The following is a 17,551-nucleotide window of genomic DNA, read 5'->3' as shown; positions in this document are numbered from 1 at the left end:
TCAGGACTCCGGAACAGTAATTAGTTTTTCAATTGGACCAATATTTACTACGCGACAGGAGTTTGGAAAATTGATATGATCAAGTGGGAGCAAACGGTTTTCCAAACTCCTGTCACGTAGCAAATATTGGTCCGAATGAAAAACTAATTACTGTTCCGGAGTCCTGAGGTGTTTGCTATAATGCTATACGCTAACATTTTTCTCTTGACATTACTAACATTGGATCTGTTTTAACGGCATATATTCGCGACATAGCGAAGCGTTTTTCTTTTGATAAGGTAAAATAATAGTCGACGATAAAAAAGGATTGCCGTTGTACCGCTCCAGATGCTGTTCCAGCTATAGAGCCCCCAGAAAGAAGGAAAAAACCTGTATTTTGGCACCAACTTTTTTCCAAGACTTCTGTAGGCTTGCAGCACAAAAGTACTGGGTTCACTTATATGTGGAACGATAGTGGGTGAGGCCAGGTACAACATCCCATATTCAGTTCCGTGGAACATCGAAGCTGCTGAGAAGGCGGACTCTCCGAACATTCACTATATTTTTAGTCATAACTCTCGTGGATCTACTAGCACCAAGCGGTGCGTATACTCTACCTGTAGGTCTTTCCAAGGCCCACATTCGTACAACATTACAACAATTTAAAATAATTTTTTCTTGAGTTATTGTCGAAAAACTGTTATCGGTACCCTAGGACGTGTCTTCACTTTTGAACGCTTTTCACAGAAAACAATTTTTTTTTAGAAAAAGTGAAAGATACGTGTTTTTTAGAATTGAAAGACGAATCCAACAAGCTATCACTCATTAGAATCTGAAACCGCTTGTTTCCAAAGTTAAAAAGTACGTTGAGAGCGAGAGGACAGAAGACCAGTTTATTTTAACTTGCCTCAAAATATCTTATTCTCTTTCATCATAAAACACTATATCTAAATCGTAAAAGCTAAAGAAAACTCAGTACGAAATTTCTTTTGAATTCTGCAAATGAAATGATAAATTACCCTTTAGCAGCTGGCATGTCCACTACATATCGTTTCAATTTAAAACTTTCAAAACCAAATGATTTCGCTAAAAAATATCATACAATCGCTAAAGCGAACTGGAGTGCATACGTTATTTTGCACCAGCTGGTCCCATTTGGAATTGTATGTGACCAGCTGGTGCAAAATAACGTATGCACACCAGTTCAGTTTAGCGATTGTAGAAACAACTTCCTGATACATTTTTCTATTTGGAGAGCTACGGAATCAATGGAAACTTCTGCTTAACGTTAAGCTCCAACTGAAATTCAGATTCGAAGGAAGGCAAAGAATTTTCAAAATGTACGATGGCTGTTTCGCTAAAACGATAAATTTATTTTATTCTTCAGGAAATAACAAACAAACCCACCACAATGGACAGAAAATTTACAAAAATTTGAATTACAAAATTACGTTTTTAACGAGATAATTGCAACTTCTAACTATTCAACGGCATGACGGAGAGAAAAATTACTTGTAATTAAAGCTTAGAATACATTTTTTCGTTGTGACGATAAAAATTGAGGAAATATCACAAATCCGGCAAAGTTGTGCTCAATAATACTGAAGACCATAATTTGTTCCCTTACAAAAAAAAAACACTCCACAAACCATTCCAAGTGACGATCCACTTCACTAAGACGGTTTCGTTTTCAAAATTTTACAAGCTTCATTCACCGACTGGTTGAAATCTAAGGCATTATCGGAATAGACGTGATGACCGGCGAATGGTATTATTACGATTTTTGTGTAGCTATTCGGTCGTGCATTTTTTATAATTTCACCGTATTTATTGTCCATCCACGATTTCTCGCCGTACAGAAATGTAATTGGAAGTGTATCGCTCATTCCAGCCAACACTCTTTCGCCCATTGGATGCTTAGCCCATGGACCCTTGTCGAGTAGACTACGGAATGCCTCTTCGCCAGACGGATGTGCACTGTTACATTGATGTATGTACTGAGCAATGACATTTTCATCTTCTACAGCCTGTTCGTATTTCCGCAGAATGTCCTTACGCGCTTTCTTGACCAACCACTCGCCGTAGGGTCCGGCGGCTCTAATTATTGCTAATGGGGCCATTCTTTGAAAAACTTTCACTAGTGATCGTCGCCACAGTGGCTCAGCACTCATATCCCTAGCTTCTGTGAAGCCCCAGGGATCGGCCAGAATTAAATGTTCAATTCGATCGGGATACTTCATAGCATACGAAGTGGCAAGAAATCCACCGAAACTGTGACCCAACAGTATCATCGAATCAATTTTCATTGCCTCTCGCCACTTTTCTATCGAATCGACAAATTGCTGTTCTACTGTTTCTGCGTCAGTTGAGAAATTTGGCCGAGAACTTCTACCGAATCCTAATAAATCTATTGAATACAGTGGTCGATCTTCGGAAATGTCCTCCAAATTCATGAGCCAAAAGGCGATGCCTGTAAGACGACAGTTTTAGTAGAAAAAATTCTTCAATTTTGTGTTTCATGTTCAACATACCAGCAGCAAAACCATGCAGCATAACAATTGGAACGTTGTTGCTATCTGTATTCAACGACATTGTCCAAATGTGGTCATGGGTTCCAACACACTCTCCCAGCGACACCGCGAATCTGTTGAATGGTACTTTGACATCTGAAAAGTTAGTGAAATTAGTTCTGCTAGAAGCAGTGCTGTGGTAACACAAATTCTGGGTCTCATTGCCAAGTCCCATTGTGACATACTTGACAATATTGTTGTTTCGGATTGTTCCAAGGCTACCGAAGAGTGACCATTCCACTTCAGATAGTCAGAGAACAGGCAGCTAACAAAACCAAATGATTCGTTGTAATAACAAGTTATTCCGAAAAAGGCCACAACAAAGGCCAGATATTTCATCATCGAACTTTATTTATCAAATTTGATTACTTTCTAATGATATCAATAACTATACCTGCGCTTCTCTTTTACCAATGCCCCTTCGTTCATAATGGACAACTTTTTTTTAACTCAAATTTATTTCAACTTCAACAATCAAAAGGAAACTGTTAGGTAGAATGAGTTGACATTTTTGTGGGTAATTGGAGGATGACGTAACTATACTATATTGGCCATACCGTAGTCTAACATCTCTAACATTTTGTTTGTTATCAAAGAACACATGGAAACATCTGGTGTGTATGTGTGCAAGTGTCATGGTGGCATATGTCAAAAATGTTGCCTGAAAGAATGACAACCAGTGTGGCGATTGGAAGAGTGTTTTGACAGATTGTGTTTTATGTAGATGAGTTCGCGTAGCTTCATTTTTTTCCTATAACATTAATCGACATTCCCACATCGAAAAGAAGTCGAAAAGTATCGTTCCAACATGAGTTACCGAAGTGGTTATGGTGGTGGATTTAATACAGGAAAAAGGCCCCCGCAAAAGCCTGGGGAGTCGCGAGGATATTCCGCAGTACCACCACCTAGCTCATTAAATAATCGACCCATCCCGTCTTCGAAAACCAACCAACCGGGACTGACTAAACATGGTTACACTTCCATGGAGGCTTTATCATCTGATTATGGGAATACTTCACAGTACGGACTGGGAAAGCGGAAAGGGAAAACAGAGGACGAGTAAGCTTGAATGTTGAGACCTTTTTGTTCTGCTTGTAAACTCTGTTGATTATTATTCGAAGATATTTCGATGATGACGATGACGACAACAACGATCCGGATATGGCTTACCAACCAGCACCGGGAAGTCCATCATACAAAGTAAAAGTTAACCATTTTGTCTTGAAAATCGAATTGCCTAACCCAATTTCTAGAAGAAACAGTCGGAAAGTTCAGACGAGGAAGATCCATTGGATGCATTTATGCAAGGGCTGCAAAAGCATTTAGAGAAGGAAAAGACTAAGCCGGTGAATGCAGTACAAGACACGAAAACGATAAAGGGTGTGCGAGGCGACATTGATGACGAGGATGACGAAGAGAGTTACTACAGGTGAGATATGTCGTCGATATATTGTGTGAACAGAGTCTTTTAAAATAAAGAAAAAAAAATCAATTTAGATACATGGAGGAGAATCCAAATGCGGGTGTCGTGGACGAGGGTTCGGATAACGAAATCGAATACGATGAAGATGGAAATCCGATCGCACCACCAAGAAAACGAGAAATCGACCCGCTGCCGCCCGTCGATCATTCAGAAATCAGCTACAAGCCATTCGAAAAGAACTTTTATACACCGCACGAGGAAATTCAAAACCTCTCGCGAAGTCAGGTGGATGACTTGCGTCATCGCTTGGGTATCAGAGTAACGGGACCCGTGCCACCACGACCAGTAACAAGTTTTGCACATTTCGGTTTCGATGATGCCTTAATCAAAGCAATTAGAAAATCTGAATACACTCAGCCTACATCCATTCAATCTCAAGCTATACCAGGTGCGATGAGCGGTCGAGATCTTATTGGTATTGCGAAAACGGGCAGCGGCAAAACGGGTAAATAGAATTTTGCTTTTTCAATTCAATGTGTTTCCTCTAAAATGTTGTCTCACAGCTGCGTTCATTTGGCCAATGCTTGTACACATCATGGACCAACGTGAACTGCAGCCAGGCGATGGTCCGATCGCTTTGATACTGGCACCGACAAGAGAATTGTCATTGCAAATCTACAATGAAGCCAAAAAATTCGGAAAGGTCTACAACATAAATGTGGTGTGTTGTTATGGCGGTGGTAGTAAGTGGGAGCAGAGCAAAGCACTCGAACAAGGAGGAGAAGTCGTCGTTGCCACGCCAGGAAGAATGATCGACATGGTACTGCGGATTTTTATTCATTTGTATTGGTTGATTCATTTGTTCGTTTGTTTAATTAGGTGAAAATTAAAGCCACAAATTTGACTCGAGTAACCTATCTGGTATTAGACGAAGCTGACAAAATGTTTAACATGGGTTTCGGTAAGTTGCATTTTCAGTTTTAATAATTAACAAACATCCGAATGTTCCTTGCAAACTTTCCAGAGCCGCAAGTTCGTTCCATATGCAATCACATACGACCCGATCGTCAAACACTACTCTTTAGCGCTACATTCAAGAAAAGAATCGAGAAACTGGCCCGTGACGTTCTGACCGATCCAGTAAAAATCGTTCAAGGTGACTTGGGCGAAGCAAATGAAGACATCACTCAGCATATGCTGTGCTTCAACAATCCGATGCACAAATGGAACTGGTTACTCTGCAAATTGGTTGAACTACTGTCCGTCGGTAGTGTGCTCATTTTTGTGACAAAAAAAGCTGAAGCTGAACAAGTTGCCAACAATTTGACATTGAAAGAATATGATGTGGTCTTGTTGCATGGTGAGTGCAATTGACACCTGCCCTAATCCCGAAGAGGACTGTGAATATTAATAAAGTTAAGGTAAATTTCCCAGGTGACATGGATCAAGCAGACCGAAATAAAGTCATAACCAAATTCAAACGAAAGGAGGTGCCGATAATGGTGGCTACGGATGTCGCTGCTCGTGGCCTGGATATTCCGCACATTAGAACAGTAGTTAATTATGACATCGCAAGAGATATTGATACCCACACTCATCGTATTGGACGTACTGGACGTGCTGGTGAGAAAGGCACTGCTTACACACTAGTTGTGGAGAAGGATAAGGAATTTGCTGGTCACTTGGTCCGAAATTTGGAAGGAGCAAATCAAGAGGTAAATTGTTGCGGCTCCTTTGACTTTTGTCGGGATAACATTAACTACATACCAATTAACAGGTTCCGGAAGCACTGTTAGAACTGGCAATGCAGAGTTCATGGTTCAGAAAATCGCGGTTTAAAAGCGGAAAAGGAAAAGCAATAGCAGTCGGTGGAGCTGGTTTGGGGTATAAGGAACGACCAGGATTCGGTGCGAATACTTCATCTGCGTCTGGCAGTAATAGTAAAAACAGTTCATCAAACGAACCTACTACTAAGTCGAACAGTGACTCAACATCAAACCGCTTTAACGCTATGCGTGATACTTTCAAGAGTCAATATCAATCACAAGTATGTCGATCAAACCGCTTCGCATAGTTCCAGTTCATTAATACTCTCTCTCTCTTTCCAAAAAAAAAAACTAATTAGTTCCGTGCTTCGTCTGATCGCCAGTGGGAAGAAAATGTTCCTCTGCCAACGACAACACAATCGACTGAACGTAGGAATCCGTTTGCAGTACCAAGCGCACCAACAAATCGTCCTGCCCAGCCTCAGCTTCCACACAGCTTATATGATGATCCCAAAAAGGCGAAAAAAAGTCGCTGGAACTGAATGTAAACGTCTGTGTAGATGTGCGCGTATATGAGCTAAATAAAATGTCAAGAGAGTCGCTGGGTTTGATTAACGGGTCGGCTGTGTCGATACATTTAATGACGGGGCCTTGCTGGAACTTTTTTCCCATTGCATTGTGTCACTTCAAGCGAACTTCAATTAATTCAGGAAATTGAAAGAAAACAAACTCAACCAGTTAACGTTAACCTAGTAATTGTAATTTCATATATTGAGTACTTCGGTTTTGTAATTTCGGAGACTGTCCTCTGATATAAATACTTTTCCATTCCTTTATGCGATAAAACAACAAGATGATTTCAGCACAAACCATCCGACAAAATGAAAAATGAATAAGGAGAGACTTGTACGTTTATCATCAAAATCTCTGCTATAAAATGCTCAAATACGTTCCCCGGTCGCGATTCTCCAAGTGCGCCTGAAACCGATGATTTTAAATCAATTTCAAAGAGGCATTAGTCAAACTTACCTTTATGATGGCAATGAATTGTGGCCGGTCAATCATGGTGTAACCATTCACCAGCAACCGCAGTAATGTTGAATGCAGCTGTGGAGCTCCATAGCAAAATAGATCGATTCCCAGTTCAATCGAATTGCCGAAGTCCGATTCATCGACGGCTGTGTTTCAAATGGAAAATGGAAATTTAGAATTGAACAAGTTCCGGCTGAATATTTTCTTTTACCAATACTGGCTGCTGTAATCAAGGGGGCTAATTTTTCCATAACCATCTGGACAGTGTTCTTGTCAGGATCATCATCCAAAAGGCTTAGTATTTTCTTGATGTTAGCTGAAACGAATGAAACGAATACCCGTCGCAATGCTCCATTAAAATACAAAATGAGCGTTTCTTTGCTTACCGTCCGTTTCAATTAAGCTGCGATAACCAATGTCCGTCTCCTTGTCAACAGGCACAACCAGTCCAGCCTTGTGAAATGTTTTAGATACAACTTTCATATTTCTTGCCTTCAGCTTACTTGACAGTGAGTCCAGCTTAACGTTATTTTCTTTAGCGAAATCATCCAGCGCAGTTTTCATGGCTCCAGCAGCTGTTCTATTGAACGGCGTCAAATTGGCGTCCTTATCTAAAAAATGTCTGTTGACATTGCGCGAATTATATGTTGAACACATTCACTGGGACCGGATTGACTTACTTTACAGCCGAAAATAAATTATCGGCAACAAAACTGATCTCACATCCTTTGTCAACATCGTTTCGAGCGACTAGACAATTTTCGTTTTCTTTAGGAACATCTCGCCAATACCCATAATGAACACCCGACTTCTCTTTGCACAAAATTGTGCTAAATTCTGGAGGATCGAAATAGTACCGATGATGCCGAATATAATCACCTGGCTCGTACATTTGTGCGTCATCGAATTTACCTAATTGTTTCGAGAAGAAAGATACGTGAGCGTGAAAAATTCAAATTAAATGCGAGCAAACAGCCTCAATGCACACAACACTTTACGGGGTTGAGTCGATTTTTTTACTACAAAAATAACAAAATATGTTAGTGGTCCCTCGTTGTGCTGCATTGAGCCTGTTTGAATGTGAAGCAGAATACGTACCAGCAAGAACATCGAACGGTCCAACAAGTTTTAAGCCAAATTTAGCAAAAATGTTTTCCGGTTTTTGATCTTTCTTGGCATTTGATTTACAGAAATCCCAGAACAAATAAAAGTCGGCTGGCATCTCTATTAGGAACTTATGCTTTATGAACTGTTGAGGATCTTTCAGCAACTCCTTGTATTCAGCTCGCTGCGAGAACCGTGTTTCTTTGTCAAAACAGTCATTGATAAAATCTAGATCCTTTTCTTGGCTTGGACCTTCCGAAACCGAGTTCGTTTTTGGCCTACCAGTTATCATGGCCCTTGATTTGGGCTCAGTTTTGGCCTCCGGCGAACGAGATGAATTCAATTCATTACCATTGTTCGGATTGGTGCGAGGAGATCTCAGATTGTATGAAGGTCCAGACGGGCTACGGGATGTCCGTAACTTTTTCGTATTTTCATTCAACGGAGGCGTAGTGGCTCCTCGTTTGTTGTCTTGATCATCGGATTCATCTGGTGTTGGATGAGTAAATTTCGATAGATGCGCCGGATTCTTTTGATAGCAATCTTTGCCGTATTTGCATTTAACTTTACCGTTGTCAGTCATAATTTACCGATCAGTTTAACTGTTTTTATTGTTGTAGCATAACCACTCAACCACAAAACAGAATAAATACAAAATTTCGAATGTTGCAAAAAAATACTGCGAAAACTCAATTCGCTGAATTCCCTACTGAGTGGTGTCAATATTTAATCCCCTCCTCTTATTTTTCTAGTTCTTATGCCGTTGTTTCCCCGCGCTTCGCCCGTTTTCCCGTTTTTGTGACGGCTCAATTCAACGATTTCGTGGCGCTATATTTGAATTACGTGAATAAATTATCGAAAAACAAAACAGTCGAAAAGCATTTTGGTGTGAAAAACGTTGTGTTTTCCTGGGGTAAACAGTTGGAAATCGCATTTTCTCGGGTGACCCTCGAACAACACACTTGAAATGCAAGAGGGAAACTCTATGAACTTTTACATGCTTTATAGTCCTGCTCTGATTCCGGGGAATGTTGGATATTGTGATAATGAGATGCTTTTCTGGTCCGGATGGCTTGAATATTAAACCCGTATCTTTTTTTAGAATTTTAAAAAATAGTTTAGGCATGGGGAGCGAAGCATTGGTACAAATGTACGAAGGCGTTGGTTAGAGCAGTAAAGAAGATATACACCATTATTCTACTCTCTTCTGACCAACGCGCTTATTGACATCGGCTTCGCCTCGGATCAACAAAATTCACACGAAAACTCTACTTTTCATCTTTTTATGTTTGTGGACGGTAAGTGCATCTTCCCTGTCACGAGCAGTGATGTAAAGTGCACTTTACCGTGCACAAGGATAAAGGCAACCCTCGAAAAATACAAGGCTGTATACTTTGGGGAGGTCACGCAGATACAGATACGCGGGTTACACACCACAGTTGATGATAAAATGGCCGATTTCATACAAAAATTCACCTACTCTGATGATTCTCGTCGTCTTGATGATGTGGTGAATTTTTTGTATATGTATACAGCCTTGGAAAAATACACTTTCCACTTTTCTTCTCTAAGTTACCCATGTCTGCTTGTCAAATATGAAGATAATGTGAAAAAATTCATGTTTCAAGCGCGTCTTTCGACGCCCTCAGCATGTAAAATCCATTACATAACTCGGGATAAAAAGTCTCGTTTTCGTGTGTTAATAGAACTCGGATAAACAAGATTCACACGAAACAAATATTAACAAATATTCAAGGTTCAGAAAGAACAGGTGAAAACACTCACGAAGGCATGTGAAATGAAATTTGTTAAACGCCTCATTACATATTGTGTGAAAAGTCAACTTGAAAACCAAATTTTGTTTTGTAAAGTTGAAGTTAATTGCGGCTTGTCAACTTTCGGCACCCTGGACTTTACTTAAATCGTCGAGGAATGCCTTCAAATAAATTTCTAAAAATCTAGAATTCCGTTTTGGATTTTTAGAAATTTATTTTGAGGCATTCCTCGACGATTTAAGTAAAGACCAGGGTGCCGAAAGTTGACAAGCCGCAATCAACTTCAACGTGAGTTTCTCAAGAACAAGCTAACACAACTAGACTACAGGAAATTTTGTTTCCACCGCCTTCGTGATCAACTCGATAAAGTCTTAACCTGTTCTTCCAGAACCTTGGAAAGTATTTATAAAGTATTTATTGCTAGGGTTTGCGCTCGATTAATATTCTTTGATTTATTTGTTGTTCTTAGAAAAAGTTCGCAAAAGCTTTCAGAATCTCTATAGGTTCTCACTTCGTTCGGGCTACAACTCGCGAAATTGCCTAGAATATACCGGCCACATCAGATACGAAAATTACTATTTCAATTCATTGACTAAAAATAAAACCTTTGTTGTATTCAACTCGGTGATATAGTTGTTTATACAACCGAGTGATAAATGCCTTTTTAGGCACGAGATGTGTATAGTAGATTGTGTGAAAATACACTTCGTGTGCCTAAAACAACATTTATCATCGAGTTACAACGCAATAAAGGCAACGGAAATTCCTACTTTTCGTCACTTGTTGCGAAACATGATTTTTTAGGCGCACGGTATGTATTCTTACTCAAGGCCGTGCCGTAGGCACTATACATATACATCTGGTGCCTAAACGTCGTTTAGGAAAAATGTTGTTGCTATATATACTAAAAGGCTTTTTTAGCGAATTCGATTCCAGCACTCACCTCCGGCTCGAGCTGGAAACCTTTTATTAGCTAAAAACGCATTTTAGCATGCATTAAGAAATAGTTATTTATACAACCGAGGGGTAAATGCTTTTTTAGGCACTAGATGTGTAGATTGTCACTCGAGGCCGTAGGCCGAGTGTGACAATACACATCGTGTGCCTAAAAAAGTATTTATCATAGAGTTGTATACAACGTTTTTCGAAATAAAGGCAAAGGAAAGTCCTACTTTTCGTCACTTGTTACGAAAATAAATATATTATCACTCAGTAGCATAATAGTTATTTACGTATCGATTGAGTAGGCCGAAAGAGTTACGTATTAAGTTTTGCTAAGAGGACCGAAAGTAAAGAAATGTCAATTCAAGGGGCGAAAGCGAAAGCTTTCGCCCCGCGAATTGACAGCTTTACTTTCGGTCCTCTTAGCAAGCATACAAACAACTATTTCGTGAGCAGTATACCTACCCGTATTACCTCATTGAAAGGATACTCTTCTGGTGGCTTTCTGGTGTGACCTGATGAACGACCATCAGTGACAATAATTTAGCGGCAAAATACGGTAATAATGCGTGGCGGCTCAGTTCATTCGCACATTACTGAACATAAAAAAAGCAATAAGTGTGAATCGCGCAATCACTGATGGCAAAAAACAATATTTTCTTTCAAGAGTTGAATTGTTACATTTGCTATTAAGTAATTGTAAGTATCATCAATTACAGTCAGCGGACTGATGAACAGTTAGTGTTATTTAATAATTGATAAAATCGATTGGCAAAGTCCGATAATTTGGATTTTTAAATTGTATGTGTGTGAATAATTGATTGTTCTAACTGTACATCGGCTTTTGTCAGAATTCAGAATTTTATTGTTTCAGACGAGCGATAAAAGACAATTTTTTTTTTGATCGCGTTCACACTTTATTTACACAAAATGAGCGTCTCTCGTTCAGAAATCGTTGCCAATTATATTACTCAGCAAAAGTTTCTATAATTTCAGTGATATAATTGATCTTAGTTGAGAAAATGTTCAGTGGATTAAAGACCAAACAACAGCATAATATCAATTGCATAAATCAAATACTCGGTCTAAACATTCCGCAGATCACTGCAGCTGTTCGTAAAGCAATACGAAATCATAATATATTTGACGGTGATCGACCCACCACTGCCGACCTATTATACATTGCCTTTGAATGTCTGACCTCGTATCTGGAAAACTTAGATCTGCAGCGCATCAGAGCCAATGTGCGAAACAGATTCAATTTTTGGTTTGTTGATGGAAATTTTGGCTAACTTTGTTCCCATCAAAAATTTTCAGGAACAAAGTCTTCTCGAAGAAATCAATCAGATTGGGCAAATTTTACAAATTGTCAACGTAGGAAACCATTTGCAGTACGTCGATTATCGGTTTCGCATTTCCAGTGCAATATCGAGTAAGGTGTCTGACAATATGGTTTCGTTAACGTTAGCTGGCGTTTATTTGGAAGCGGAGAAGGCGTTTAAGAATAAGGAAAAACATTTGTATGCCAAGGTAAGAACTTGCTGCTCGTCCACCAACGCTATCCAGTCAACACTCAACATGGTTTCATTTTCGAAATTTTCAGCGGCTCGACGTAATAACAAGCGTGACACAAGTGACACATAGAACACCGGAAAATGCGTTGACCAGCAATCAGTTAAAGTTTTGGTTCCAAAATGTCATTCCATTGATATTCGAGGAAAACAATGAGACCCAAAAAAGTGCGATACGGGCTATTGAAGCAGTACTTCCCTTCATTCGACTGTCATCACATCAAGACCATCCCGACTGGATCGCGCTCGAGAAACGTATCACCACTGAGTATTTGAATTTAACGAGAAACTTGGTTGTTGTATGCTAACTAGAGGTAACTTTCAGATACTCAGACGCTGTAATTGCATTGCGGGATAAAAGCGATTCACTGTGGTATAGGATGTGGGGCATACTCGTAAAGTTGCTGAATAAAAAGTTGTTGAAGGGAGCGGCAGTGATCAATAAATTTCTATCGATATGTGAAAATGGCTTCAAATCGCCCAACTATACGACACGAGCAGAAACGTTTTTGTGTTGGAAGGTAGTTTCTCTATTTTTCTTTAAGCAAACAAATCGTCGTAACTGAAGCGCTTCAATGATCAACTGTATTGCAGGTTCTACTCGAAATCTATTCTCAGGACGCAAAATATTTATCCGCAAAACGGATCAAATTGCTTTTGATTCCGTTCAAACCGATCGCGAAAACACCACATATTGCTCTAAACAAGTTTACCGTTTGGTGGTCGCTCATTTGCAAAGTCGGTAACCAGATCGATCAATACTACGACACGATTTTGTCACCATTTCTCTGGTTCTGTTTCGGTTTGACTGACAAGCCGATCCTGACCAGAAGCGATGACTCTGCCATTCGACAAGAAATGTAAGGCATTTGATTCAGGCTAAAAATGTTGAAAAATTCGTCATCCTTCCTTCCGACTTAGATATCCCGAGCTGACGACCCGGTCAATATCAGCTTTGGTCAATTTACTCGGTCCGGTGTTCAATGATGCTACAAGCTCACTTTGTAAATCACTGCCGATTGAACGGATTCGAGAACCACTGGTTATGCCCGGATTACTGGAAAATGTCGGACGATTTTTGATCAACTCTTGTGGTGAAGCAACTTTTCTCTTAAAGGAAATCGAACTGGTAGACGCTCTGCCAGTATGTGAAAATTTATGGTCGAATATGATGAATCGCATGAAGGACAATACCGATCCAACGCTGTCGGAATTGATTCTACAGAATTTGACCATATTGATGAATGCGGTAAGTTGTTGAGTGAATTGACTACTGACTGATGTATGATAGGAAGTAAGAGGAGTGGCACGCTTGTACGATAAATAGTCGAAAATTATTCCAAATTGCATACAAACACACAAATTCTTACCGTCATCCTATGCTTTTCTTTACAGTCGCAAAACGATGAGCCAGCAATAAAACTTGTAACGCAAGCCGCTTCAACTGTATTGTCATCGACATATTTGTTTCCATTAAATACCAGTAACGATGTGGCATACGGCATATTAACGCGAACAACAGACATATTAACAAGCAACTCCATTCAGTTCAACGAAATTACTCTGAAGAAAATCATCGACAATCTTTTCGTGCTGTCAACGGAAACGAAACCATTTCACTTACAATTGCAACAAATTTTGACTCTACTTCAATCGCTACAGTTCGGTGTTAGAGTTGGTGCATTTCTGTGGCATAAAGTTGCGACACACATTTTAGAGAATGTGACTGCAGATATTGATACACACAAAGAACTGATTTATACGTTTATCGAATGGGCCGTTACGAACGCGAATGTCGATCAGGTAAGTGGTATTAGTTGTCCCATATATCCATGAAAGTTCATCGAACTTTTTCGCATAACAGTTGACCATTTTCTTGGAAACATGGAAAAACTTGGCTCGCTTGTTGTTAAACAATGAAGAGGATGCTATCTTTTGGCAACGCATCAATGTAATTCTTCGGGCTCGTACCAATGTAAACGACAAAATAATTTTCGAATTCATCGCATCGGTTTGTCAGCTCATCAAACCAGCAGGTAGGTCATCTCAGTACCATCTTTCCGTTTGTACAACGAGTTTTCTCCCACTAATTCACGAGTAACCAATATCAACTTCTATCGACTGACTACTTTTTATGATCATCCACAGATCCATTCCCCGCCAAATTCAAGTCTCTCGTTGAAACCATCATTAAATCCACACCATCATCACTCGCAACAAAACTGCTGCCTATAATCGATGCAATTTACAAACTTTCCGAACAAATCACCGGCGAACATTCAAATGCAACGTATCATTCGCTCAACGAATTGTTCACCTTGTCTGCAGCGAAATTTGATGTTACTTCGCACAGCCAGTTCGATGTTTTCAACAAATTTCAAAAGAATTTTGAAAAGTTCTCCAAGAGCAACAATCTGACTGCAAAGCCCTCGACGCCGAAAAGAGATGAATTTGTATTTATTCCATCCAAATGGCAGTTTCGACCTGATAATCTTACCGAACATCAAAAGGAAAAACTTAAGGAGAAACGAGTTGATATACCAGCGTTGTATAATGACATGAGTCAATCGCAAGACAGTCAGAGTATTAGCCTGAAGCCGTGGACACCAGGGAAAAATCAACTACAAGTTGCTAAGCCTCTGATTCAGGTTGTCGAATCCAAAGTTGCGAATACCAGTGAAACTACCGCAAAGCATACGAACGGTGCTCTTGATGATCCGGCACCCGTAATTCAACAATCGCAATCGCAGACCGACACAATGGCAAGCACATCATTAGATAGCAACAGGAGCAATACAATCAACCCCGACCAACAAACGCCAAGCAAACAGAATGAAGATGAACGGAAGCGCAGACGCGTCCAAAACGAGCTTAACAAACTCTCGATGTCAATTACGAACGCAGACGAATTTAAAAATCAGGCAAGAACACGGCGAATGTCAGTTAATCTAACAAAATCCGAGCAACGAATACGAAAGAGAGCTCTGACTATCACGGATAAAATTGAACCGGCTAAACGAACAAGACGGGTAACATCGACATCCACTGAATCTGAAAACGATTCCAGTGAGGTCATTGAAGCATCTCAAACAACGCCTACTACTAGACGAAATAGACAGAAAAGAGTTTCTCTAAGTAAGACACAGCTACCACCTGATTGGAAGAGTGACAAGTCTGTGTCAGATACGGAGAAACCGTCGAAGAAAAACGAAACAAATGATTCAAACCAGAAAGAAAATGTGTTGCCAAACGTTTCTGTCGATAGTCGATCTATTGGCGAAGAGACTCCAAAAGAAGCTGTAAATGTTGTGATTAAGCAGACAAAAATCGACGTAAAACTTGAAGATCAGGAAAAACCATCTTGTGCAACACAAGAGAGTAACACATTGGAAAATGTGCAAGTCGAAATTGTTAACTCATCAACAGTAGAAGACAAGCCAGATGATTCAATGTTGGTAGAGAAGTCGGATGAAGCAGCAATTCCCCACGAAAATCTTCAACAAAGTCCAACTGAGAATGCACAACTAGAAGTAACAGCGCCTGTACCTGAAGTTGTTCTCACTTCCCCCGTTAAAAAGCATTCCGGTGACGATCATTCTCTCGAATCAAGAATGTCTGGCATTATAACTTCGCCAAGTTCCAGCAAGGATTGCTCGAAGACAACAGAGCTGCTGAATAGCACTGTTAACATATCACCCATACCTCATGCAAAAACTGCAAGACTTACGGATGAAACAACAGAATCGAAGAGCCACCAGGAAGCAAGCAGCACAGAAGTGGAATGTTCTAACGAGAACATCGACAAAGATCAGATAAAGCGAACCGATTTGGATAATCTGATCAAAACGCCAATGGATTCGCCAATGTTACAAAAAACGTGCAACCTACCGTGTAACAGTACACCACAATCGCATAAAGAAACGAAACGGAAGTTTCCACAAGGACGAGGTGCCCAATTCCTGCAATTGATGAACATCCGAAAAAACGAAGAAGCTGTACAAAAGGCTAAGGCAGCAGTTAGTGTTAGTGAACCAACTGCAATTCCTGTTCAAACCAACACTCCGAACACGAACAATCTACCATCATACGAAGAGATACTGGCGTCGAATAAAGACCTGTTCCGGTTCACAAAAGTGCTACCATCACCTCTAGCTAGTCCATCCAGCAGTATTATGAAGCGAAATATCGAAGTAATGGCTGCGGAAGATACCGAGTCCCCAAGTCAAAAACGTAAACGTGTCTCGTTCCACGATCCACCCGTTTCAGCAACCAAGGAATTTCTACGCTTCGCCGAAGAAGTCAATACAAATCGAATGCGCATCAATCGGCATAGCAGCTCTCCGTTAAACGCCCGCAACATCTTGACACGTAACAGTCGTGCTGACAGTCTATGCGAAATCAATAAACTAGCACCTCATGTCGACGACACCACAACGACCAAAACGGAAACTTCGGTGAAATCATTGAAGTTCTCTTCGGATGAGGACGAAGAGGTGAACCCATTACCGTTACTTACATTTTCCAACAAGGCCGAAGTGCTACAACACGTCTTCGATGAGTATCCATTGGAAGACGTTCTTGGCAAATATTTTGAGTCGGGATTAACATTGAACGACGCATCGTCGAAAATATTTGCCAATCGATTGACAGACGTAATGAAAAGCGACGAATCAAAGAGAAAACTTGTGCTGGAAGACTTGTCCGAACAGTTTCCGAAAGAGTTTCTCGATGTCGCTTTGGAGGAAAATCAGATATCAACTGTAATCGAACGGCTACCAGCAACGAATATGCTGAACTATGTCACAGACCAAGCAAAGACCGACAACGAATTGAAGCATCTGTCGATGGATAAATTTGCCGCTCTCCTGACTGATTTATCACCCGCACAAGGCGAACTGAACGACGATGTGTATCAGCTATTGTTAAAGATTATATCTCGCAAAATGAGTGATACGCAGTTGCTTGATGTTTTGGGTGTACTTTTTGAGAAGAGACGAACAAATAGCTGAAGCTAAGAATTGTATTTTTTTCATTTAATAACGTGAAGACTTTTCTATTGAATAAAATTGATGTTACAGCAATTCCATCAGTCTTTTATGAGTAGCGCGGAGCTCCAGTAACTAAAGTAAATTCGTCAAGAAAGAGGCCTGGCTTGGGGCTTTATTGTATTGCGAAACCTACTCATGATACCACTAAGACAGGTCAACGAGGAATTAGTTCATAAATTGATATTTGTTTCGGTTCTTTTAAAGTTATTACCGAGGGGACAGACCTAGAGTAATCAGATGATACGACAAATGATTTTCAATGAAAACGTTTCCGGAACTAATCAACGAAAAGGAAGAAAAATGAATAAACAGAGCAGAATGGAATGATCGCCCGCGCTAAC

At 40.2% G+C, this 17,551-nt stretch overlaps 4 protein-coding genes across 10 annotated transcripts; 2 read left to right on the top strand and 2 right to left on the bottom strand.

Annotated features, from left to right (window-relative positions):
- Positions 1-1,320: 1,320 nt before the first annotated feature.
- LOC119071385 ((Lyso)-N-acylphosphatidylethanolamine lipase-like) lies at positions 1,321-3,176 on the bottom strand. The gene is made up of 4 exons (XM_037176254.1): positions 2,944-3,176; positions 2,735-2,814; positions 2,511-2,645; positions 1,321-2,449 (listed from the first exon to the last, which is right to left on the bottom strand). The coding sequence occupies exons 1-4, from the start codon at positions 2,976-2,978 to the stop codon at positions 1,653-1,655; spliced, it is 1,047 nt and encodes a 348-aa protein (XP_037032149.1). The 5' UTR covers positions 2,979-3,176; the 3' UTR covers positions 1,321-1,652.
- Positions 3,177-3,212: 36 nt separating this feature from the next.
- On the top strand, positions 3,213-6,336 carry LOC119071383 (ATP-dependent RNA helicase DDX42). The gene is made up of 10 exons (XM_037176252.1): positions 3,213-3,608; positions 3,671-3,749; positions 3,803-3,978; positions 4,047-4,477; positions 4,536-4,792; positions 4,852-4,933; positions 4,997-5,332; positions 5,407-5,687; positions 5,750-6,019; positions 6,098-6,336. The coding sequence occupies exons 1-10, from the start codon at positions 3,358-3,360 to the stop codon at positions 6,278-6,280; spliced, it is 2,346 nt and encodes a 781-aa protein (XP_037032147.1). The 5' UTR covers positions 3,213-3,357; the 3' UTR covers positions 6,281-6,336.
- Positions 6,337-6,478: 142 nt separating this feature from the next.
- LOC119071384 (histone PARylation factor 1-like) lies at positions 6,479-8,607 on the bottom strand. Its single transcript, XM_037176253.1, has 6 exons — positions 7,869-8,607; positions 7,451-7,682; positions 7,157-7,392; positions 6,982-7,086; positions 6,768-6,916; positions 6,479-6,716 (listed from the first exon to the last, which is right to left on the bottom strand). The coding sequence occupies exons 1-6, from the start codon at positions 8,455-8,457 to the stop codon at positions 6,669-6,671; spliced, it is 1,359 nt and encodes a 452-aa protein (XP_037032148.1). The 5' UTR covers positions 8,458-8,607; the 3' UTR covers positions 6,479-6,668.
- Positions 8,608-11,145: 2,538 nt separating this feature from the next.
- Positions 11,146-17,243, top strand: LOC119071382 (telomere-associated protein RIF1). 7 transcript variants are annotated; one of them, XM_037176244.1, is made up of 10 exons: positions 11,151-11,290; positions 11,588-11,835; positions 11,909-12,121; positions 12,195-12,430; positions 12,488-12,683; positions 12,757-13,022; positions 13,084-13,411; positions 13,558-13,965; positions 14,027-14,198; positions 14,311-17,243. In XM_037176244.1, exons 2-10 carry the CDS (start codon positions 11,614-11,616, stop codon positions 17,169-17,171), a joined length of 4,902 nt encoding a protein of 1,633 aa, XP_037032139.1. In that variant the 5' UTR covers positions 11,151-11,290; positions 11,588-11,613; the 3' UTR covers positions 17,172-17,243. The 7 variants fall into 7 exon arrangements, with proteins under 7 accessions (XP_037032144.1, XP_037032139.1, XP_037032143.1 ...); XM_037176248.1 differs by having other exon boundaries at positions 11,152-11,290; positions 11,692-11,835; XM_037176246.1 differs by having other exon boundaries at positions 11,169-11,290; positions 11,573-11,835.
- Positions 17,244-17,551: the final 308 nt, after the last annotated feature.

Source organism: Bradysia coprophila (genome assembly GCF_014529535.1).
Source record: "Bradysia coprophila strain Holo2 chromosome IV unlocalized genomic scaffold, BU_Bcop_v1 contig_144, whole genome shotgun sequence".
NCBI classification, from domain to species: Eukaryota; Metazoa; Arthropoda; class Insecta; order Diptera; family Sciaridae; genus Bradysia; species Bradysia coprophila.
This window is presented reverse-complemented; position numbering and strand designations above follow the sequence as displayed.